Raw genomic sequence first — 22,664 nt, forward strand, 5'->3', positions numbered from 1 at the left:
TTCACATATCGTTTTTAATCATGAACCTACAGGACGACAGCGCAGTGTTTAAAAAAAATGCTGGGGCTGGGGAAACAAAATTGATTTCTCGATTTTAATTGGTCTATGCTGTTTTTAGTTGATAAAGGGACGGTATGTAGGTCATCTTCCTTCCAATAAATAGCAATAGGCTAAGCTTTGTGTTACTTTTGATATGAAACAAAGTCTCAGATTTCAAATTTTGTCAATTTCCTTAGGAAAGTCAAGCAATAAATACCATTTTGGCGCTCTTTACTGTGGTGTGATAGATCGTTGTAGCTTCTGTGTACTCGCCTGTGCGTAATCAAATGCATAGGAAATCATTCGTGATAGTTTCGTTTTTGTTCTGTATCCTGTGCTCTGCTGCCACACTGAAGCTATTTTACAATTACAGCTACAATTTTACAATAGAGCACCATCAGTGTAATATGTCAAAATGACAGACGGCCTTCAGATTTTTCCGTCACTGCTAAAAAAAAATTGACGGACAATTTTGGGTTAATGCGACCTCTGCTCTATATATGCATTCTGTATATATAAATACACACACATACATGTATATATTTAAGAAATATTTACTTGTATATATATTTCTAAAGAGAGAGATATACTCATAAATTATTTATATTATATATAGCGCATTGGCTGGCAACCCGCCAAAATAAAAGCTTGCTGATTTTAGGTTTGACAATGTTTGAAATAGTGCTGTCAAACAATTAATCATGATTAATCGCATCCAAAATAAAATAATATATGTGTGTATTTATTATGTATATATAAATACGCACACATACAGTAACTATTTTGAAAATATTTATATGTATTTACATGTATATATTTATATTCATATAATTGATATTATAACTAAATATTTTTAATATATAAACATAACATTTTTCTTAAATATATACATGCATGTGTGTATATTTATATATACGTAATAAATATAAACAGTACACACACATAAATTATGTAAACAAAAACCTTTATTTTGGTTGTGATTAATTGTTTGACAGCACTAAAATACATATTTAAAAAAAAGTAAAAAAAAAAAATAAATGTAAATATTAGCGCTTGTATTTGTATTTAATACTCTTTTTAAAATGTAATGGTATTATCACCCTTTATTCATTATTTTAAAAACATCAAAATTAACTAGGGCTGTCCTCAACTAAAAATTTAGGTGAGCATATGGATGTCCCTATCACCACACAGACCAGCAGTTAACGATTTGTCGGTCCTCAAATTGAGGTTTTTGCCAATTTTGGGTACAGATTTGTCTCCAAAATATGGCTAAGTAGGTAAACACACATGCACACAGATTTAACATAATTAGGCAGTATTTTACTTTACTCATTGCTCTGATTATGTAAGGTATGTTAATGCCCTACTCTGCTTTCAAACATTTAAATTCTTTAAGGAAAAACGCTTTAGGACTATTAAAAACGTGCCTGATTGCCTGCTTTAAACCAGCTCTCCTCTATAAAACTTGAATGAGGAGTGTACTTGAAAAGAGAGTAGATTTGCTCTTGATAAGGTTTTCCTTTTGATAATTCACAAGGCCATTATAGAGTAGCACCATCAGTGTAGCTGTGTGTAAGTAGGTGTGTGAGTGTGTGCTTAAGAGGGAGCGAAATGGAATGTTTTTGTTTGTCTGATGGCGAGTGATATTCACCAGCTGCTGCCTTTAGTGCTTCATCCAATAAAATTAAGAAAACAGCACACACACAGACACAAGTTAACAAGTTAAGGTTTAAAACAGAGTGTGCAGACTTCCTCTTGCGCACATTCTCAGTAATTGCAGTGTGTGTGGATGCTGTTCTGTTTTTAACTGCAGAGATTTCCCAAAGAACCAATTAAATTTTCCTTTGTTTTGCCAAGAAAGCTCAGTTATTCATCCAAGATAATAATTTCATCACTGAAGTTAATAATTTGTGTATATATGTGAATATAGAACAGGTCTCACCGACTAATAATTCTTGTATGTAGACATACAAATTTCATAATAATAGCATAATATTTTGTTGCAATGTTTTATCCTAACACATTTCATGTTCTGTCTAAATTTCAGCCTAAATTTATGAGAAAAAATGTGGTGAATAGTGAAGTCCTATCCACTGGATTAGTTCCTTTTCAAGTCACTTTAAACTTCAGGAGTGTCTGTTACAGAGCTTAAACATGATTTGTTGAAATTTTAGCTTTTGTCAGTTTAAGGTTTAATAGAAATATTGTGACATTCTGACAAGTTCTCCATAAGATGAGCGATACCTTTTGTACCAGATTTCGGTGAGAAAGGGAAAAGGTTGTTATGCCGCAGCTGTCATTTCCTCCTGTAATGAATGTCTCCCTGTCAAATGTGCCACTGTCTGTGTCTCTTTGTGCATTCGTTGATGTATGAGGCCTTTAGTTTATGTCGAAGACTGTGTAAAAGCTTTATTTGATGCAAAGCCGTAATCTTGTAGGGGTTTTTGTGAAAGTACATTCTTATACATTCAACCGCATGTCTTTACTGCCCCCTGTAGGTGACCTGGTGTCCCGTGCCATGCATCACCTTCAGCCTCTGCACATCAAGAACCCCAGTAATGGTACGCCTGTACATCAGAACCGCACCGGCAGCGTGCACTGGGAACCGGAGGCCCTCTACACGCTCTGCTACTTCATGCACTGTCCTCAGATGGAGTGGGAAAACCCTAATGTTGAACCCTCGAAGATCACCCTGCACACTGAGAGGTAAGAGCATGCTGTGTATTAGATGCAGTTATCACTATTATTATTACTAGCAATGACTAACTGGCTGTTACTTTGATCATAACCATGTTTTGTTTCACTATTCAGACAACAGCTGAGTAAATGGGTAATGCACATTTTCTTCATGTGTGTATGTAATAGCACTAATAAATATATTTTAAATAATTTATATTTGAAAACATGTATTTTATTTTACATGTTTTCCTCAAAATTCACAAAAAAAAATAAATCTGCATTATGCTTTTTTGTTATATTATTATTATATTATTATTTGATACAAATAATATAAATATAAATTCAATATATTATGAGTAATGAATATGATATAAATAAATGAAATATTTATAAATAAATAAAACAAAATTAGACAATATACACTTATATATATTTATAATTTTACATAATGTGTGTTTTATTATTTGATACAAAATAATATATAATATAAATAAAGCTGAATAAATATATTTTTACATAATTTTTATTATTAATTAATTTATATTATTTTAAAATAATTTAATTCACTCATTTGTATTTTATATTTCCTCAAAATTCACAAAAATTTACATTTTATTATTTGATACAAATAATATAAATGATATAATATGAATAATAAATATGATAAATACACATAATTTTGCATATTTTATTATTTGATACAAATAATACATAATATAAATAAAAAATAAATAAATTACATCATTTATATTTTAAAATAATTGTATTTAAAAAATTAAAAAACATTTACATCATGCGTTTTATGTGTTTTATTATTTAATACAAGTAAATTATATATTGTATAAATAAATAATTTACATTTTAAAATAATTTAATTCACTCATGTATTTAATGTTTATTTTATTTTACATATTTTCCTCAAAATTCACAAAAAAATTAAAATGCTAAAATCTGCAATTTTTATACAAATAATATAAATATAAATTATATATAATATGAATAATAAATAAAGGCATTTGATATATATTTTTGTATTTCTGAAGTTATTACCCGTCCCTCTTATCTAAATATCAGTTCTGGCCAGTGAACACAGTGTATTGTTCACTAATTATTACTAGCCTTAAGGAATATCTGTTTCAGTGCATTCTGAACAATACAGTCTGTGCAGTGGAAATAAACAATGCCTCATTTTTTGTGACTTTTAAGTCTTTTTGCCTGGCAGGTGATAAAACAGCTAAAAAAAATCCTCGGAAAAAAATAAAATCTTAAGCTGGAACTTGTGCCTTATCTGGGAGCCAGAATATCATAGAGGCTTTTTCAGCAACCCAAAACTGCATGGCAACGAGAAACAACCACTTAAACACCTTGGCAATGTTACACAGCATCCAGTGACCCTGGTACATGACATTTACTTCTGATGGCTTCTAGTGCACTCTTGCTTTGTGGAATACGTCCTTGTTCTGTATGTCAATTTATGCCCGAGGGATTTTCAATCACTGTGGGGTTACGTCAGACCGCATTCACACTGTAAGGGCACAGAGAGGCCAAGGAGAACGTGATTTAGACGTAATCTTTAATTCCCAGATGCGGTGTTGCAGCACAATGAAGATACAGTAGAATTCTTGACTCCCGCTGGCGGAGAGCATTAATGGATTGCTATAGAGTTATGCTCAGCATCTGCTCCACATTGATAAATCCATCAGGACAACTCGTCCCAGTCTGTCCCACATCACTCAGATGTGATAAAAAGCCCCCTATCCTATAAGGACCCTGTGGGACTCCCATGAAATGCTCGACAGAATAGGTGCATCAGCAAGCTGCTTCCTTCCCCAGGGACGGACAGTCTGCTCTATTTTATTCATTTCTTTCTTGGCCTCTCACAAAAGGAAGAAAGAGAGAGTGAAAGATGAGAGAATGGCAGAAAAAAAATCAAATAGAAGGTAGGTGAGGGTAGGAATAAAAATGAGTGGAGGGGTAATGAATAGAGATAGAGAAAGAAAACAAGAGATCAGAGTGAAGGAGCGTCTGGAGAGGTTCAGGGTTGTGGCTTTAGATTTCAGACTTGAGTCGAGTGGACTTTTGTTGATGTGCTCAGTGACATTTCATCAACCTGTTAGCTTTCCTACTGTGGAGGGAAAATACACCAGGGGCACATGAATACTCATATGCACACTGTAATTTTCACCTTGTTTTGGGCCACATACTGTACTGCATAGTTTCCACATGAAATGCTCTGAAAGATCTAGTAAACGTATTTTCTAGAAACAATTTTCCTAGATTATAATCGCAGTTATTTAATTTTAAACAAGGAATAATTCTCAGACTGACGGATTATGTGTGGTAGCATTTGATCATTTTGAAACTATCAATATCTACCTTTTAATTTTTTAAATATTATGTTTTATTTATTATTTTAGTAATGTAGTAGAATATTAAATAGCTTTAGTCATTAGTAAATAGCTTCTTGACAATGTCATTTTATTTTATATTTGAGTCTGGTAATAATTTTTGTTAAGGAAATAATATTATGAAAAGTTAAAAAATAATATATTATTATAAGTAAATTTTATCCACCTTAATTTTTTAATTAGTTTTTTTTTTTTAGTTTATTATTTTAGTAGTTTAGTAAATAAGTAAATGGCTTCAGCCATTAGTAAAAAGCTTGTTTTGAAAGTAATACATATATTTGCAACTAATACATTTTTGTAATTAATATGTAAATATAATAAATGTAATATAATAATAATAATAATAATATGAAATCAGACTATTATAATTATTATGATTTTGGTGTTTGTGTGTGTATGTACATTTTTAATTATACAAATATTTAATAATTAGATTTAATAAATGTTATATAATAATATAAATATAAAACTACTACAAATATTGTGATTGTATAATATATTAACTATAAAGGTATATTCAAATATATAAATATATATCTATTCATAGGGTCAATTTTGTTATTTTATTTTATTATTTCAGAGCATGGTAGTAGTTTTTGTTGAAGAAATAATATTGTGAAAAGTTAAAAAACAAAAATAATATATTGTTATAAATAAATTATATCCACCTTTTGATGTTTTTCAACAGTATTTTTTGTTTTATTAATTTGGTAATTTAGTAAATAGCTTTAGTCATTAGTAAATAGCTTCTTGACAAATCTAACTTTAAATTTGCAACTAATACATTTTATAACTATTAAGTGTAAATGTAATAAATGTCATATAATAATAAAAAAATGACAAAACTATTGTAAGTATTATGATATATTTTAAATGTGCTAAGATTTAATAAATTACATTAGATATAATTAATGTTCTATAATAATATAAAACTAGAAATATCATGATTGTATAATATAATAACAATAAAGGTATATTCAAATATATAAATATATATTTATTCATGGGTTCATTTTCATTCTGTTCTGGATTCATTCTTGTAATGTGGGGCGTCTATTGAGATGTTTGACGTGGTCTTTTTATTGCCCCTCTTTGTTTTTTTATTCCTGTCTAGTTCAGAGCACCATGACCATATACCATTGGAATTTATCTTTTTTTTATGTTTATGAAGACCATGACATTTTTCAGGAGATCTCTTGCAAGTGGAGACCCTATTTGACAGGGCAACTCCCTTCCTCCAGTCAATATGAAGTTGTCAAAATCTATAGTGCAACAAAAAAAAAAGAAACCAGTCTCCATTTTCCAGCCAGATGTGGCTTTGCTTTCGAACTCCAGACTGGAATGAGAACCACGTCCTTTTCCTCCAAACATTTCTTCGAAGGGAGGGGAGCAGAGCAGCACATTATTCAGGCAGAAGAGAAACAGAGAAGGGTTTGCGGTTTGTTTTGGCGGAGCTCGGATTCCTGGCAGGCTTTCTTGCGGTGGGTAGGTGTCCGGGGAGGAAGAGTGTGGATTCTGCAAAGCTAGCTGTGAGACGCAGGTCACAGGAAGCACAATTAAATGAACATAGAGGGTTCAAAATGAAGCCTGATGGTTTTATTCCCTTGAACAGGCTTTGTAAAAGCTTATTTCTAGGGTCAAATGCATCCTCTTTTTTTTTTTATTTACATCCAAGTGTGTGCACTGACGACTCAAAAATGTTGGAAATGATGATGCTTGGGTGTGTGCAACAAGTTTGACAGAAGTGTAGGCGGACGAAAGCTGTGAAGTCATTGTTTTTTTTTTCAAACTAAATTAAGCCTGTTTCACACCAGTGTGTGTGTTTGTCATATTGTGATATTATTTAGCTGTTGGCATTATTATCATGTTGATGCACAACAACCTGGCAATGCTCTAAACTCGGTTAAACTGCAGTGCAATAATTCTCAGAAATGCTTGAAGCAAAATATTCAACACACGAAGAGTTTCATGGTCATATTCATCATGACTCACTGTAGTCTCAACGTCCTCATATTCCTCAACCTTTGCCTTGCAAAGTATCTTATATATGTAAAACTGCTAAAAAAGTGTAACGGAAGCACATTTGCAGCTATTTAATGATATTTTTTGCCATCAGATTCATGCTTGTCTGTAATGAGAGTGTTTTCTTGGTATAATGAGCAGCTTGAGTCTCCAACTTTCTTTTTTTTCCTGACTGAAAACTTGTCAGGATGGCAACAGGTCTTTTATATTCCGCCGCTCTAATTAGATGCAGCTTAGCGATGGTAATTAGTAGCAACTGTAATCCCACCAGAAAGCTTATGATTACTTCTCTAAAGTATCCTGAAGCTGCACGCAAACAGATGTGTCCATTCAAGTTAGAAGGTAGAAGAAACAAAGATATGTTAACAGACAACGGTTTGGATGCAGTGGACTAATTTAGTTTCTTATGATCTTAAAAACCTTTGATCTGACGTCGTAGTGCTTAAATGCTAGAAAAAAATAAACTGGATAAACTGCTTCTGTCATATCAAATATCTTGTGTCTCTGCAGGCCGTTTTTGGTGTTGCCTCCGCTGATGGAGTGGATCCGGGTGGCCGTTGCGCACACAGAGCACCGCCGGAGCTTCTCTGTGGACAGCGACGATGTACGACAGGCAGCCCGACTGCTGTTACCTGGAGTGGATTGTGAGCCGCGGCAGATAAAGTATGTTTGGGATGCAACGTCACTTCCGTATATATGAACAAACACACAGTGGGCACGCTTACTATGCACTAATAATGCTTTAATTAACAGTTAGTCATTCACTGAAGGACAACACACACACAAACAACATATACTATTACTGCTTCCCTTATGAATTAAGTAACGTTAACTTCCTGTGTGGCTTTAGTTTCCTAGTGACAGACTTTGAAGTGCTATGTAAATGGATTTTTACATGGTCACAGTTAATTTCAAGAGCAGCCTGTTACCTTCACAGATGCAAGCTATCTTGGCAAACAAACAACCTTTCATGTCAGGGTTTCTTTTTTGAATGGCAACAATCTTTTGAAGTGAAATATGGCTTTATAATTTACAATTTATAATTACATTATAAATATATAAATTTAGAAAATTATATTTAGTAAAATATATAATAAAAACCTACCTGGTTACCAGCACTAGCTGTATTTAATTAGTGTTTCAGAGTATGAAATTTAAATGAAATTTATTTTTGAGCCTGGTAATAGTTTTTCTTAAGGAAATAATATTGGATATAAAAAGTTAAAAAGCAAAAATATATTATTATACACAATTTATTTTATAATATTTATATACATTTGCATACATTTTGTTTATTTATACATATATATGTGTGTGTTTGTGTGTACTTTTTTATTATATATACAATATGTAACATTATGTAATATAAAAAAAATTCATATTTAATATATTTACAATGATATTACATGTAGTATTTTTATTATGTAATATTCTGTGTAAATGTAATGTACAGTCAATTAAAAATGTATAAAAATAACATTATAAATAAATAAATATATACATAATAAAAACAACATTTATTTTATTTTATTTTATTTTTGAGCCTGGTAATAGTTTTTGTTAAGGAAATAATATTGTATATGAAAAGCTAAAAAGCATATTAAATAAAAAAGTATATTATTATGCATAATTTATTTTACAGTATTTAATAATAATATTTGTTTAAAATTGTATACATTTAGTTTACATATATGTGTGATATACATGTATATATTGTATTTTTACTTTTTTATTTTATATACAATATATATTATATACAATGCAAATTAGGTAGATAGATAATAGATAGGTAATAAGAAAAATATATATATTTTCAACTAATTATTAATATACATTTATAATATTTAATGTGTATATAATTCATATGTAACATTGTTATATAAAGAATTTTCTTATTTATAAATGAGGTTATATTACATGTACTATTTTTATATATATATATATATATATATATATATATAAAATAATTTAATATATTTAAATTAACAAAAAATAAATACAGAAAAATACATGTAAAAAAATTTTACGTATGTTTGAGGCTGTGTAACTGGGGTCTGAACTGTCTTTTTATTCAACAGAGCAGACGACTGCTTCTGTGCCACACGGAAACTGGACGCTGCATCCACAGAAGCAAAATTCCTGCAGGACCTGGGGTTCCGGATGCTCAACTGCGGACGAACTGACCTGGTCAAGCAAGCAGTCAACCTGCTCGGGCCAGATGGCATTAACAGTATGAGTGAACAGGTGGGCACTGATACATTTTCACACTCACACACATAATCCCACATTTGTGTAACATTCAGGCCTGACTGTAGTAGATTAAAGAAGTTTATCCTTTAAAATACTGTCCTTCATACTGGCATTTTGATAAACGATACATGGCCGTGTTAGTCATTTGAAATTGAATGGAATTAATTACAGCACCAACAACATAATAACAGAGTGTAATTATGAGCAGCTCCACAAAATAATCGTCATGAAATAATCACACATCCATTAGCATTAGTCAGCACTTGCACTGTAATTACTCCCTGATGTAAATGCCAATGTAAACTATGCCTTTTCCTCTGCTATATGGTATCTGCCTCAAAACATTAAATACTTGAGCATCAATGACATTTCTCCAGCATGTCATTGAAGAAGAAAAATGCCCTTGTCAGTTCCTTATAATATTAGATGTGTGAAGAAAGATGACCCACATCGACATTTAGAAGCTAAGAAAATAAATAAAGAGTTGCATGACCTTTAAATAAGGAAGAACACTTTAAATTTGAGCTGATCTGTGTTGAAGCATCTATCGTGATAGCACTCGGTATTATGAATCAAATCGTGTCATCTGTATCCGGCGCCGGGTTCGTGTTATTGTCACGGTCTGTCTTGAATACAGCAGCCAGTTTATGCAAAGAATGACGACATGCTGATGCTGACAAAGTGGATTAAACTGACATGTAAAATTGAAGCGACATGGAGACAAAACCAGCAAATGCGAGGATTGTGATGACAAAGACAATTGTTGGAGTCCAGCTGGGAATCATTGAGAGTATCTTACTCTGGAGGAGTTGCTTCGAAATCACGCTGGCAAATATGGTACTCATTTCAAAAAAAACCTTGAGGGGAAAATACATCTCAACTGACAAATAAAACTCCTTCATGGTGAAAACTGTTTGCGGAATCAGAGTTAGTAATAGAATGAAGTGTTTATAGTGAGTTTTTAGGCACAACGTGAAGCTGGCTGCGTAAAATCACTGTAGCGTAGAGGATCTTATTACTTTATTAAATGGTATAAAAATATGATTTATTATCAAAACATGATTCTGAAACAGTATTAATGGTTTATGTTGTCCAAAGATGTTCAATGCTGTGTTCAAAACAGCTAATTACTGACTTTGTGCATGCACTGATGCCTATGTTTGTTTCACTAAAGCAGCAGTAAATTTGATGGTCTATAGAATGTATTGTTTTCTCTTTAAAGTGCATTAATTGACCATCATCCATAAAGGTTAGTGTTCCTCTCAGTTCATTTAAATGGACACTTTAGGGTCTTAAGAAACTGTTGTTTTCATTCTTTTTGCTCAATAACCCTTAACTAGTGCCGCAGTTACTTGTGCTTTAGGCTCTGCATTGATAGAACTGCATATGTACTGTAGGTGATAAGTGTTTTTGTTTGTTTTTAGGGCATGACCCCTCTCATGTACGCGTGCGTCCGTGGGGACGAGGCCATGGTGCAAATGCTGCTGGATGCCGGAGCAGACATCAACAGTGAGGTCAGTATTTATGTAGTTATAAATAGTTATGAAGTGTCTTGTAGCGTGTTTTTGCTCTGTCTCTATTGAAGTAACTTGTCTCTATAAAAACAACTAACTGAATTCTCTGTCCTCTTCCCGATGCTGTTTGCATGAGCTTGTTTTGTATTAAACAGTGGTCGTATGTGTATGCAAGTGTGTCTACTAAGGTTCTCATGGATATTATGAATATTTAATGAGATTACAAGCAAATTAGTTATGCTGCACTCTTAAAAATAAGAGTGTTTTTGCATTGATGCCATAGAAAAACTATTTTTGGTTCCCCAAAGAACCTTTAAGTGAACAGCTCTTAAAGGGGTCATAAACTGACTTTTTTTTTTAATTATTTTGTACTGTTCTCTAAGGTACACTTATAATGTTATCAAGATTTTAACATCAAAAACACCATCATTTAGAAGTAATAGGCTTTTTTCTGTCCAGTTTTGATCTAAACGCTCTGTTTGAATAGGCGTGGCGGATTGTAGACTCAGAAGTAAACAACCACTGCTATGATTGGCTAACAGTTGTGTATGTTTGACAGCCTACATCCTTCATAGATGGGCGCTGCTCTGATTAAGGTCAAAAGCGCATAAATACTCAGTACATATAAAAACATCTGTAATAACGAACAAAGCAATAGCGATCACATGATTAAAATGGTTACTCACACTTGTGTTGCGACATTACTCTTGGATCCAGTATAGTTGGCACATTATCGTCTTTTAGATTCAATCTTTCTAAAAAAAAAGAAAAAAAAAAAAAAAGATGTGTTTAATTGTGCTTTCTTTATAAAGAAATCTGCAGTAAACTGTAGTGAATAAAGGTCATGTTCATATTGACGCAGTCTGGAACTTCAGGAAAAATTAAGTGTATCCACGGTTTCCTAACGTTGGGATCAGAAGGAAGGCAATGCAAAGACCGTTTTTCCAGCTGTTTTTAGACTAACGAGAAAGTTCTAAAACTTGCAGGATGTTTTTATAGTACAATAACCTCTCATGTGTCAAAAGATCCAGGGAATTTTGATTTTCCAGTTCATGACCCCTTTAAATTAAGAACGTTAAAAAAAAAAAGAATCTTTTTCCACTTTAAAGAACGTTTTTTTGCATTCGAAAAGTTCCATGGATGTTTAACGTTCTTCATGAAACCATCAATGCTAGTAAAGAACCTTTATTTTTTAAGAGTGTATGAAATGCAATGAAATGAACATATTTGTACAAATGTTTTTAATACTGTTCATATAAAAAGGTAGGAAAATGATATGATTGCCTAAAGTAGATACACTGATTGTGAAGCACTAAGGTTGAAAACATGAAACATGATAGTAAAAGTGGATTAAAACAGATTCAACTGGCTAAAACAAGATTTACTCAGCCATGCTAGCGTAAAAGTCATTAATTTATATTTAAAGTAACATGTTTCATGTGTTTACCTTAGGGGTGAATCTCCCAAAAGCGATCAAGAATGTGTACAAATCTTATTTTAACATATAAAATTATATATTGGATAAAGAAAATGAAGCATTTTTTGCATTGTGAAATTATTTTAATGACAATTAAGAAAGTTTTCTGATTCCCATAATATGCCTGGATGAGAATTCTCACCATTCTCAATCATAATTACTGTAATTTAGTTAAATTTGAACTGTATTGCAGTAATTAAGAAAACTATTAAAATCAGCATATTAAAAGCAGTTTAGAAAATACTACCACAATGAATAAATACTGTGTACTTTCCCTAGCGAAAAATAAATATGCTAAAATTGTATTTGAAGTACATTCATTTATGCTAAGTATACTACAAATACATTTATGTGCTTATTAATTTTGTTATGTGCTGATATAATTTTTATATCAGTAAGTCTCGAGCGATATGTCAGCAAATACGTTAATAGATTTGAACTATACGTAGTATGCAATAAATGTATTTTAAATACATTACTTTGTTACTAGGGTTAATTATTCCATATTACTATTTCACATTACAATACTGACAACCCTAGTGAAAAATAAAACAATGATTGTATTTTTTTTTTTACAAATGTGTGTAACCTTATGTTCTTGACCGTTTTTGTGAAATTCACTCCTGTATATGTTATGATGTGATCTTGTGCTCTTTTACCTTGCCGTCTTTTTCGTTTGACCCCTAGAGGACATTTTTACATTGAGTCGTTGACTTGGGCACAAAGCACCAAAGGCATATACAGTACAGTAATATTACCTTGTTTTACAGATTGCTCAAGTGAGTAACAAGTGGGCAGGTGTGCAGTTATTTGCACAACGTTTCCTTGTGCAAACAATTGTTTAACCTTAATCCCACCCTTGCAATGGGTTTCAAAAGGTCATGTTTGCCTAGACATGAACAGATGCCTGCATAATTTACCACCAATTACAGGAGAGCTCAGTTTTGCACGCAGTACAGCTGTAAGCATTAAAGCCAGACGAGCTTTCTTTTTTGGTGCTTTGCACATGAGTCACTTCTCACTTTCACCTCTAGCGTTTGAACTCTCTGCCAATTCTTCTTCCTGCAGTCTTTGCGTTATCGCTATGAAAACTGTGAACTAGATCCTAAACGGTGGTCAGGGTTTTGAGGGAGGGCGTGTAGGAGTTGTCCAAAGTAGAGCGAACACAAGTCAACTCTAGATTAACGTGGGCTGAATGGAAAGAAGGGGTTTGGGGAACAAAACGAGCGCTGGCTCTTTCTTCTTCTCTTCGCTTGAATTAACAAAACAGCCAGAACTTTCCGCTCACTCATTCACTCATTCCTTCCCCCTTTTTTGCTTTCTCGTACTCCTGCAATTCCACAATTGGAGTTTAGTGTGCTGGTATATAATGGCTGAATTTTTCTCTCCCTGAACTTCACCTATATGATTCCCAGGTGCCCAGCTCACTACACAAGCACCCCTCAGTTTATCCTGATACCAGGCAGGGGACTCCACTCACATTCGCCGTGTTACACGGACACGTCCCTGTCGTTCAGGTAGTGGCGCTGTCAATGATTTGATGCCTTCCACCTTTGCACTTTCGTCAGTTATTATTATGATGCCACCATCATCATAATAATGGCTCTAAGAAACAGTTTGAGGTTAGTTGTGGGCTGGATGGTAGAGGAACTTGGATGGGTGTAGATCAGGAATAGGCCATATGTGCTGAGGTAAAATGAGGCCAATATTGACTCTGCACTCTATTTTTTCCCCGAAAGTGGAATAGAGTTTTTCTTTGACTGTAAATACTTAAAATTGCGAATCCGATGACCTACTAAGCCCCACTTATTTAGCTCTTCCAGGAAAATGGAAAGGCATGGTGAATTTTTTATTTTTTTATTTTTTTTTTTTGGGATGCTTAATTTCCCAGGAGCACACATCCACCACAGTAGGAGAAATTAGCAAAATCCTTCTTTTTTGTTGCTTTCTGTAAGAATAGTCTTCCATTTTCTTTTCTAAACCAAACAAACAGATCAAAACCGTCCACTTTAGGCATTTAAGAGTGAAAGAAATTCTGCACAGATTACCATTAAAATGTTTGCTAGTTGGAGGTGGTCTAGGTGATGAAAAGAGCAGACTAATTTAATGCAATTACAGCCTTTATATTTACCGATGTCTTGGTGGTGTTAATGTTACATTTTCTGAAATGTGATTTATATTGATTGTACTTCTCACCTTCTCACTTGAGCAGCTTCTACTGGATGCCCGTGCTAACGTGGAGGGAGCGATTCAAGATGGCGCGGAGAACTACACAGAGACACCTCTCCAGTTGGCGTCTGCGGCAGGTACGACAAAACACCTCATTGACACCGTACAGTGCTCCCAAAATGTGTTTGGACACTAAAAGTACAGAAAATGTGTGAAACCACAGAGAAAATGTGTTAAATGGCAAAATGTCAAACCAAGTGGCTTTGCAAAGATGAAAAATAAGAAAAAAACAAGACCATTTTTGAGTCAAGGTTATTTATTTATCTTAATTTTTACAATAACACACACACTAAAAATGCTGGGTGAAATATGGACAGACTCAGTGATTGGGTTGTTTTGATGCCGTGGTTGGGTAAAATATAATTTTATTTATTTATTTGTTATTTTTATTGATTTATGGACATAACCCTGACTTGCTAAAATAATTTTTGTTTTGCTTTTTTTATTAATTTTTTTTTTTTTTAACAATATATCTGTTTGTGTTTTAAACTTTGCTGAGTTTGCAAGCTTCAGAATATATTGAAGCTGGCAATCTATTTTCATTTTTATTTATTGACATTATTATGATTGACAAACCAATTTTTCTCACACTTTTATTTTATTTTATTTTATTTTTGTTTTTACACTTTATCAACAGAAGATTGACTAAAATGACTATGTTGTTTTTTCACAGAACATTTATTTATTTTTTATATTTTTACTTTTTATTACCTTTTTTTTTTTTTTTTTTTTTTTTTTTTTTTACATTTTATTATGACCATATGATTGACTATAACACTTTTTGGTATAATTTTCATTGACTACAATGACATCCGTAACACTTTATTTGGTTACTTTTATTGATTTTATTTATTTTTGATTTATTTACATGACTTGAGTTGCTTCACACTATGTTTTGATTTATTGACATGGTTGATTTGTTAAAATGTTTTTTTTTTCACACTTTTTTGTACATTCTCAAAACATAATTGACTATATGAGTGATCATTTTCTCACTTGATATTATATTAAATTATAATTATTATAATTAACCATTTTTTCTCAACCTGATTTTTTTTATGTTTTTAACAGAGTATTGACAAAAATAACTAGGGTTTTTTTTTCATAACTTTATTTTTTACATTTTTACACTATGATATTTATGTTTTGATATCTTATGCAGTGACATTATGCTGTGACTTAAGTGTCCAAATACTTTATAGAGCCAATGTAAATTTCTTTATGATGTGCAGTGTTATAAAAATATGCAAAAACTGTACCTTTACCTGGTGCAGTACACTCTAAGGTACATCTTAGCCCTAAAAGTTGCTTATTAGTATCTTAAATAGTAAATACAACTCTTGTAGTCAACAAAGAAGTCAACTCGGGCCTAAACAATTTTCCAGGTTTTTTTAAGGTTGAAATGTGCACTGTTCAGGTGTTAGATAAGGCACTTTTGAGAGTACAGCCCTAGTGACATTTACATTTACATTATGGAGACTCCATGTGAGTGAAATCTTTGACAACATAAAGAGTGAATATGTTTTTTGTGCATTGATGAACCTGCATTAGATGATTTTGTACGATACATCCAGGACCCGTTTTTAAACGGTTACGTTCTGTTCCTTTCGTCCCTCTAATTTCGGTAAAATGGTCCTTGCAGACTGTGAGCTGACAAACTGAAGACATTATACTTTTGTGGCCCAGTCTGGTTCCAGAACCGCAATAGTATTATTCAGAGACTGATGGGGCTGCATTGCTCTCAAGAGTCCTTTGCAAACTTGCTAATGAGCCTTAGCGACAGCAGCTTTTTTTCCTTCTAACATCCACAGTGTGAATGTGACAAGTCCACATGGTGGAATGATGTATGGAAACCAGTGCCAAATGAGATTTCATAATCCTGGCGGTGGCAGTCCTATGAATATGAATTGACCTGAGTGATATTCATTTACATTTGCCAAGTGTTTTCCAGCATAATGCTGAAAATTACCTGTCTGCCTCACTTAGTGTGCAAACTCTTGAAGACTTGGGTAATTCGGGTTTCAGTCAGCTGGTAATGGACACCACCTTGGCGATAAAAACGGATGGGGTGCGCAAAAATGCTATCATCTCATGCGGAGGAGGGAATGAGGGAGCACAAGCCAAACCGATTGAGCTGAAATGTCGAGAAACAGGTTTAACCGTATGCCTGTTTTCCCCTGTGACCCAACAGAAATGGCTGCGGATGGGATTGTTTGAGCCTCATCGGATCCAAAACTCATCAGGCCTCATTGATTACGCCCCATTTGCTGTATGCTGGGTCAATTACCCCCACTGTTAGCGTTCGGGTTTCCCTTCTAATGCTAAAACACTTTTCCCTCATTACTCCATGTGGATGTGCACAGGACAGCCTGCTAATTTACATTAGCTAATCAATCTAGCGATGGGTTGCTAGACGGTCTGACTGATAAATACTTTTTTCCTGTAGCTAAACTGATAAAACAAGCACTTGCAACATCAACATTTTGGGTCTGACTCTCTGGATTCATATGCTAGTAAAATGTGTATATTTTATGACTCGTTTAAGGTCAAACCATGGCAAAAAAAAAAAAAAGAGATAAAGGACTTTTAAATGTATACTGTATCTCATTTTGATGGAGGGAATTGTAGTTTGAGAAGCCAATCATGCCAAAATAATTTTTTTTATACATTTTACACCGATCATATGTTTGACTATAACATTTTTTTTGCACGTCATGTATTCATTTTTAGTGATTTTTATTTTCGTTAATTTCTTGACATGATTTTGATTGACTAAAATAACAGATCTTTCACACTTTATTTAGTTACTTTTATTAAATGTAATTTTTTTATTTATTGACATGTTTTTTTTTTTTTTTTTTGTAATTTTACACTATCAACTGATTGACTAAAATAAAAAAAAAATTGCACTTCATTATTTTATTTATTTGTATTACATTTTTTATTTATTTATTTTGATTTATTCACAGGACTGTGATTTGCTGAGATAAGTTTTTTTTTTGTATTTTTACACAACATGATTTACAAATAACAATTTCAGTTGATTTACGTGTTTTGATTGATTTATTTTAATTTTTTTGTTTGTTTTTTTGACGGGTATGATTGACAAAAATAAATATATCACAATTTATTGATTTTCTTACATTTATAACACTATGATCATATGATTGACTGCAGCAAAATTTATTTTTGTGATTTTAATTTTTATTATTTTCTTGACATGAGTTTGATTTACTAAAATAACAGATCTTTTACACCTTATTTATTTAGTTACTTTTATTAATTTTATTCATTTTTGATATGTTAACGATGGTTTGCTTAACTAAAATTTAGCAATTTTTTTGTATTTACAATTTTACACTATAATTTGACACTGTTTTATTTATTGGGATGGCTGATTTACTAAAATAACACTTTTTTGTACACTGTCAACATAATTGACTATATATGTGATTGTTTTTTCCATTTTATTTATTTATTTTTATTTATTAACATTATAATGATTGACTAACATTATTATTTATTTTCACACTTATTTTTTGTTTGTTTTTAACATTTTTACACTATCAACAGTTGCTTGACTAAAATAATACATTTTCATTTATTTGTTTTTTTACATTTTTACACTATGATCATATGACTGACTATTAACATCATTTTTCACACTTTTTAGTATAATTTTCAGTAATTTTTTTATATTAATTTTTTGACATGATTTTGATTGACTACAATAACATCTTTCTCACCTTATTTATTTAGTTTTATTCATTTTGAATTTATTGATATGACTGTTTGCTTTTTTCACACTTCATTTTTTAAATGTATTTGTATTAATTTTATTTGATTCATTTTTGATTTATTGACAGGAATATATACATTTTCACACTTTTTTGCATTTTTACACTACGAACATGATTGACATAATAGAATATATTCACACTTGATTTATGTGTATTTATTGACATGGCTGATTTGCTAAAATAACACCTTTTTTCACACTTTGTTGTATATAAGTAATCATTTTTCCCCAATTTATTTATTTATTTACTACTGACATGATTATGATTGACTAATACATTTGTTCACATATATTTTATTTAATTTTTACATTTTATCACTTTATCAACAGATGATTGACTAAAACAACTACTATTTTTACTTTACGTTTTTAACAGGCAACTTTGAGCTGGTCAGTCTGCTTTTGGAAAGAGGAGCAGACCCTTTGATTGGCACCACTTACCGTAATGGCATTTCCTCCGGTCCTCTGGGTGAAATGAACTCGTACAGCCTGGCAGCATCACACGGACACAGGTAACGCGCACCCAACGACTCGACAGCATTCGAAGTATATAAATTGACAGCATGTTCACCACCAGCACAACAGGGAACCAAACATTCATTAGCTCATTGACACATTTGTCACCGCATATCATTATTTCTGTGTCCTGCTGAAACTCAATCTATCAGATCTGAAGCACTGATGTGTTATTATTGGCACGAGCTGAGCTTGTGTATTTGGCCACAAAATCCTGTGTAATTTACTACCATAACTCCAACCCCATCACTCTCCATCGCTGGTGAACCGTATGGATGACTGCACGCTCATTCATTCACTCTCACCTATGGCCAGCGCTGCATAATGGAAGCTCATTGAAATTCACACTGCATTCGTCTGAATGAGAATCCAGTGTGTTCGACGGCCAACTCACCCACCTCTGCGGTATTAAGGCAATCCGTTATAAAGGGCGTCAGAAAGGGACGCGTAGCGAGGTCTGAGCCAGAACTGGATGTCTTTGGCTTTCAAGTCCTGGAGATGTTTGCAGTGGAGCATGCCGCAGTGATTGGTTGTTTATGCATATTAGATCAGTTGCAGAGTGCTGGTACTTTTATGAAGGTATATGAGTTTACAAAGACGTACAATCCTGAGAAAATGCGGCAAAGCGGAGAAGGAAAACACGTCGGAATGCATTGATAAATGGAAGTCATAAACTAAGAAGCGCTCAAGGTATTTCATAGATGTTTCGTACAACACTTTGTTCTCATCAGTCCGCTGATTATGAAAATGATGCAAGCAAATAATCCTCATGGCTAATGGCTTTGTCTGAAACAGATTATAAAAGTGTTTTGCTCTTTAAAAACAACTTTCAGAGTCAAACTCTTTGTAAAGAGGTCATTTATATACAGAAATTTAAATTGTTTTTTACTTGCTGTTAGTCTGAACTTATAATACAGTTTAAAAGTTTGGAGTTGGAAACACAGAGTTGGAAATACTCAAAGTCTCTTATGCTCGCCAAGTCATTTATTTAATAAAAAAATACACTAATAACAGTTATATTGTGAAATATTATTATGATTTAAAATAATTCTGTTTTAATACATTTTAAAATGTGGTGTAACTTAACTCCAAAGCTGGATTTTTAATTGAAAATAGCATGTGATCCTTCAGAAATCATTTAATAATTTGGTGCTCAAGAAATGTAAATATTTTTGTAACAAATGCCTTTACTATTTGTATTAGTTTTACTAATGTTTTGTATTACTATTATTGACTAAACAATATTTTTTTCACAACACATTTTTTTATTTGTTACATTTTTACACTGTGATCACTATAACTATAAATGAATTTTTCATACTTCATTCTTTAATTTGTAATTATTTTATTTTTATTAATTTCTTGACATGATTGAGTGATCAAAATAACAGATTTTAACAGACAATTTTTACACTGTCAATGCATGATTTACTAAAAATAATTTTTCACACTTTTTTATTAATTGATATATTTTGTTGTATTTATTTTTTTATTTATTGACAAGACTTTGATTTTCATACGTTTTTTCACTATAAACACTAGATTGAGTTTTTTCAGTTTTTAATCACATCAGCAGAATAAAAAATAACTGTTTTTGTTAACATAATAAATGTTAATCGCAGTTAATCACATCCAGAATAAAAGTTTTTGTTAACATATTTATTATTTTATTTATTATGTATATATAAATACACACATGCGCATATATATATATATATATATATATATATATTTAAGAAAAATGTTGTGTTTATATATTAAAAATATTTTGGATGTGATTAATCACAATTAATCATTTGACAGCACTATTTTTTTTTTTTTACATATGCCACTAGTTGTAAACAGCAATGCGTCTCTGCTTATCTTTATAGCACAGTAATTTAATATAAATTATCTTGCATTTTAAATCTAAATAAAATATAAAACATTTGTAACATTATAAATATCTTTACAGTCACTTTTGTCAACTTAATGCATCCTTGAATAAAAGTATTATTTTGATTAAAAAAAAAAAAAAAAAAATCTGTATATAACTTTTGAATGGCAGTGTATATGCTGTGTTTTTTCCCTCCTGCGGAACAAGAGAAGTTTCTTTATGCAGCTCTCTTTAATATTTTATAGTGTAATATTATAGAATATTTTATAGTATAAGTTTCTAGTTTTGTGTTTAAGGGAAAAAGTAACAGCAGACAATGTAACAACATTATATAATTTGTAAGCAAACTGTTCCTTTAAGCTTAAACTAATTATTTAACCTTATTTGTTTTACCTAAGTGAGTTTGTTACGTGCACTTGCTCTTGCAGGAACGTGTTCCGGAAGCTTCTGTCGCAGGTGGAAAAGGACAAAGGGGACGTGCTGTCTCTGGAGGAGATCCTAGCCGAGGGCTCGGACACCGTAGAAAGGAGAGCACCACAGAACGAAGGCACCCTCCGGACAGGCAAGGCCAAACTAAGGGCCCTCCGCGAGGCCATGTACCACAGTGCCGAGCACGGCCATGTGGACATTACCATAGACATCCGAAGCCTGGGTTAGTAAAAACACTGCACGATTACCACAGACATCAACCGCCTGGCTCACTTCTGTCATGCTGTGATTAGTCTCAGCCTCAGACGACATCTGATACATATTATACATAAAAGGACAAGCACTATTTGAAATTTCCAGTATTACCGGCTTACGCAACTTTCTGCATAAGCACACAAAACCGAATCTTTATTATTTAATTTTGACTAATATATGACTCATTTTTGAGGCTGAACTAATCACTTGCCAAAGTTTACCAGGTTAGTGGCATCAAATCTTTGTTTGAGGCCCTTGTTAGCTAGTTAACAATGTATGAGTATGTATTGTTTGTTTTTGTTTTCTGTCAAGATCACGATCAGTATGCACCTATTACACCATATTTATCTACTAACACTGTTTTCACTACCATTTAAAAGTTTGGGGTCAGTTAGACAGTAAAGACATTTATAATGTTATAAATTTCTATTTTAAATAAATGCTGTTCTGTTGAACTTTTTAATTATCAAATTAAATCCTGAAAAAAAAAAAAGGAAAACTACAATATTTTTGCATTTTCACAAAAATTTTAAGCATCACAACTGTTTTCAACATTGATGTTAAGCAGCAAATCAGCATATTAGAATAATTTCTGAAGCTGAAAGGAATAAATTACATTTTAAAATAGAAAACAATTTTAAATCGCAATAATTTTTCACGGTATTACTGTTAATGTTTTTGTTTTTACTTTTATACCCCAAACTTTTAGTATTGTCATTGCAATATGTAACACATTAGTTCTCCTTACAGGCTTTATATTTTATGCAGGTAGATGGACAGATCTATTCTGAATTGTCAAAAGCATTAACTGATACATTGAATCCTTATGCAGGTGTGCCCTGGACCCTGCACACATGGCTGGAGTCCTTGCGAACGTGCTTTGTGCAGCAGCGGCGGCCGCTGATCCAAGGCCTACTGAAGGACTTCAGTTGCATTAAAGAAGATGAATACACGGAGGAGCTCATCACACACGGACTGCCACTCATGTTCCAGATCCTTCGAGCCAGCAAGGTCTGTTCTCATGGCTTTATTATAGTCTGTGCCAGCTTCACTCTTTTATTCTACTTCCTCATAATATCAGGGTACATTTATAGAGTTTTAGTCACCTGTGCAACTTCCTGCTTGTTTCTGTTTAAGTTAGAAGTGTTTAAATTCAGAGCCACTGCAC

General features: G+C 32.4%; 1 protein-coding gene across 3 annotated transcripts in view; it reads left to right on the forward strand.

Moving 5' to 3' along the window:
• Positions 1-22,664, forward strand: part of btbd11a (BTB (POZ) domain containing 11a) — a 142,041-nt gene that overhangs the window by 108,046 nt on the left and 11,331 nt on the right. For 2 of the 3 annotated variants that reach the window (XM_051107046.1, XM_051107048.1), the window contains exons 3-11: positions 2,541-2,748; positions 7,662-7,814; positions 9,230-9,395; positions 10,826-10,915; positions 13,808-13,909; positions 14,605-14,698; positions 18,797-18,932; positions 21,241-21,464; positions 22,329-22,507. In XM_051107046.1, coding sequence (XP_050963003.1) covers positions 2,541-2,748; positions 7,662-7,814; positions 9,230-9,395; positions 10,826-10,915; positions 13,808-13,909; positions 14,605-14,698; positions 18,797-18,932; positions 21,241-21,464; positions 22,329-22,507 — 1,352 coding nt within the window. The remainder of the gene's footprint in view (positions 1-2,540; positions 2,749-7,661; positions 7,815-9,229; positions 9,396-10,825; positions 10,916-13,807; positions 13,910-14,604; positions 14,699-18,796; positions 18,933-21,240; positions 21,465-22,328; positions 22,508-22,664) is intronic. The other variant, XM_051107047.1, reaches the window with a different exon arrangement.

Source organism: Labeo rohita, chromosome 4, assembly GCF_022985175.1.
Source record: "Labeo rohita strain BAU-BD-2019 chromosome 4, IGBB_LRoh.1.0, whole genome shotgun sequence".
Classification (NCBI taxonomy): Eukaryota; Metazoa; Chordata; class Actinopteri; order Cypriniformes; family Cyprinidae; genus Labeo; species Labeo rohita.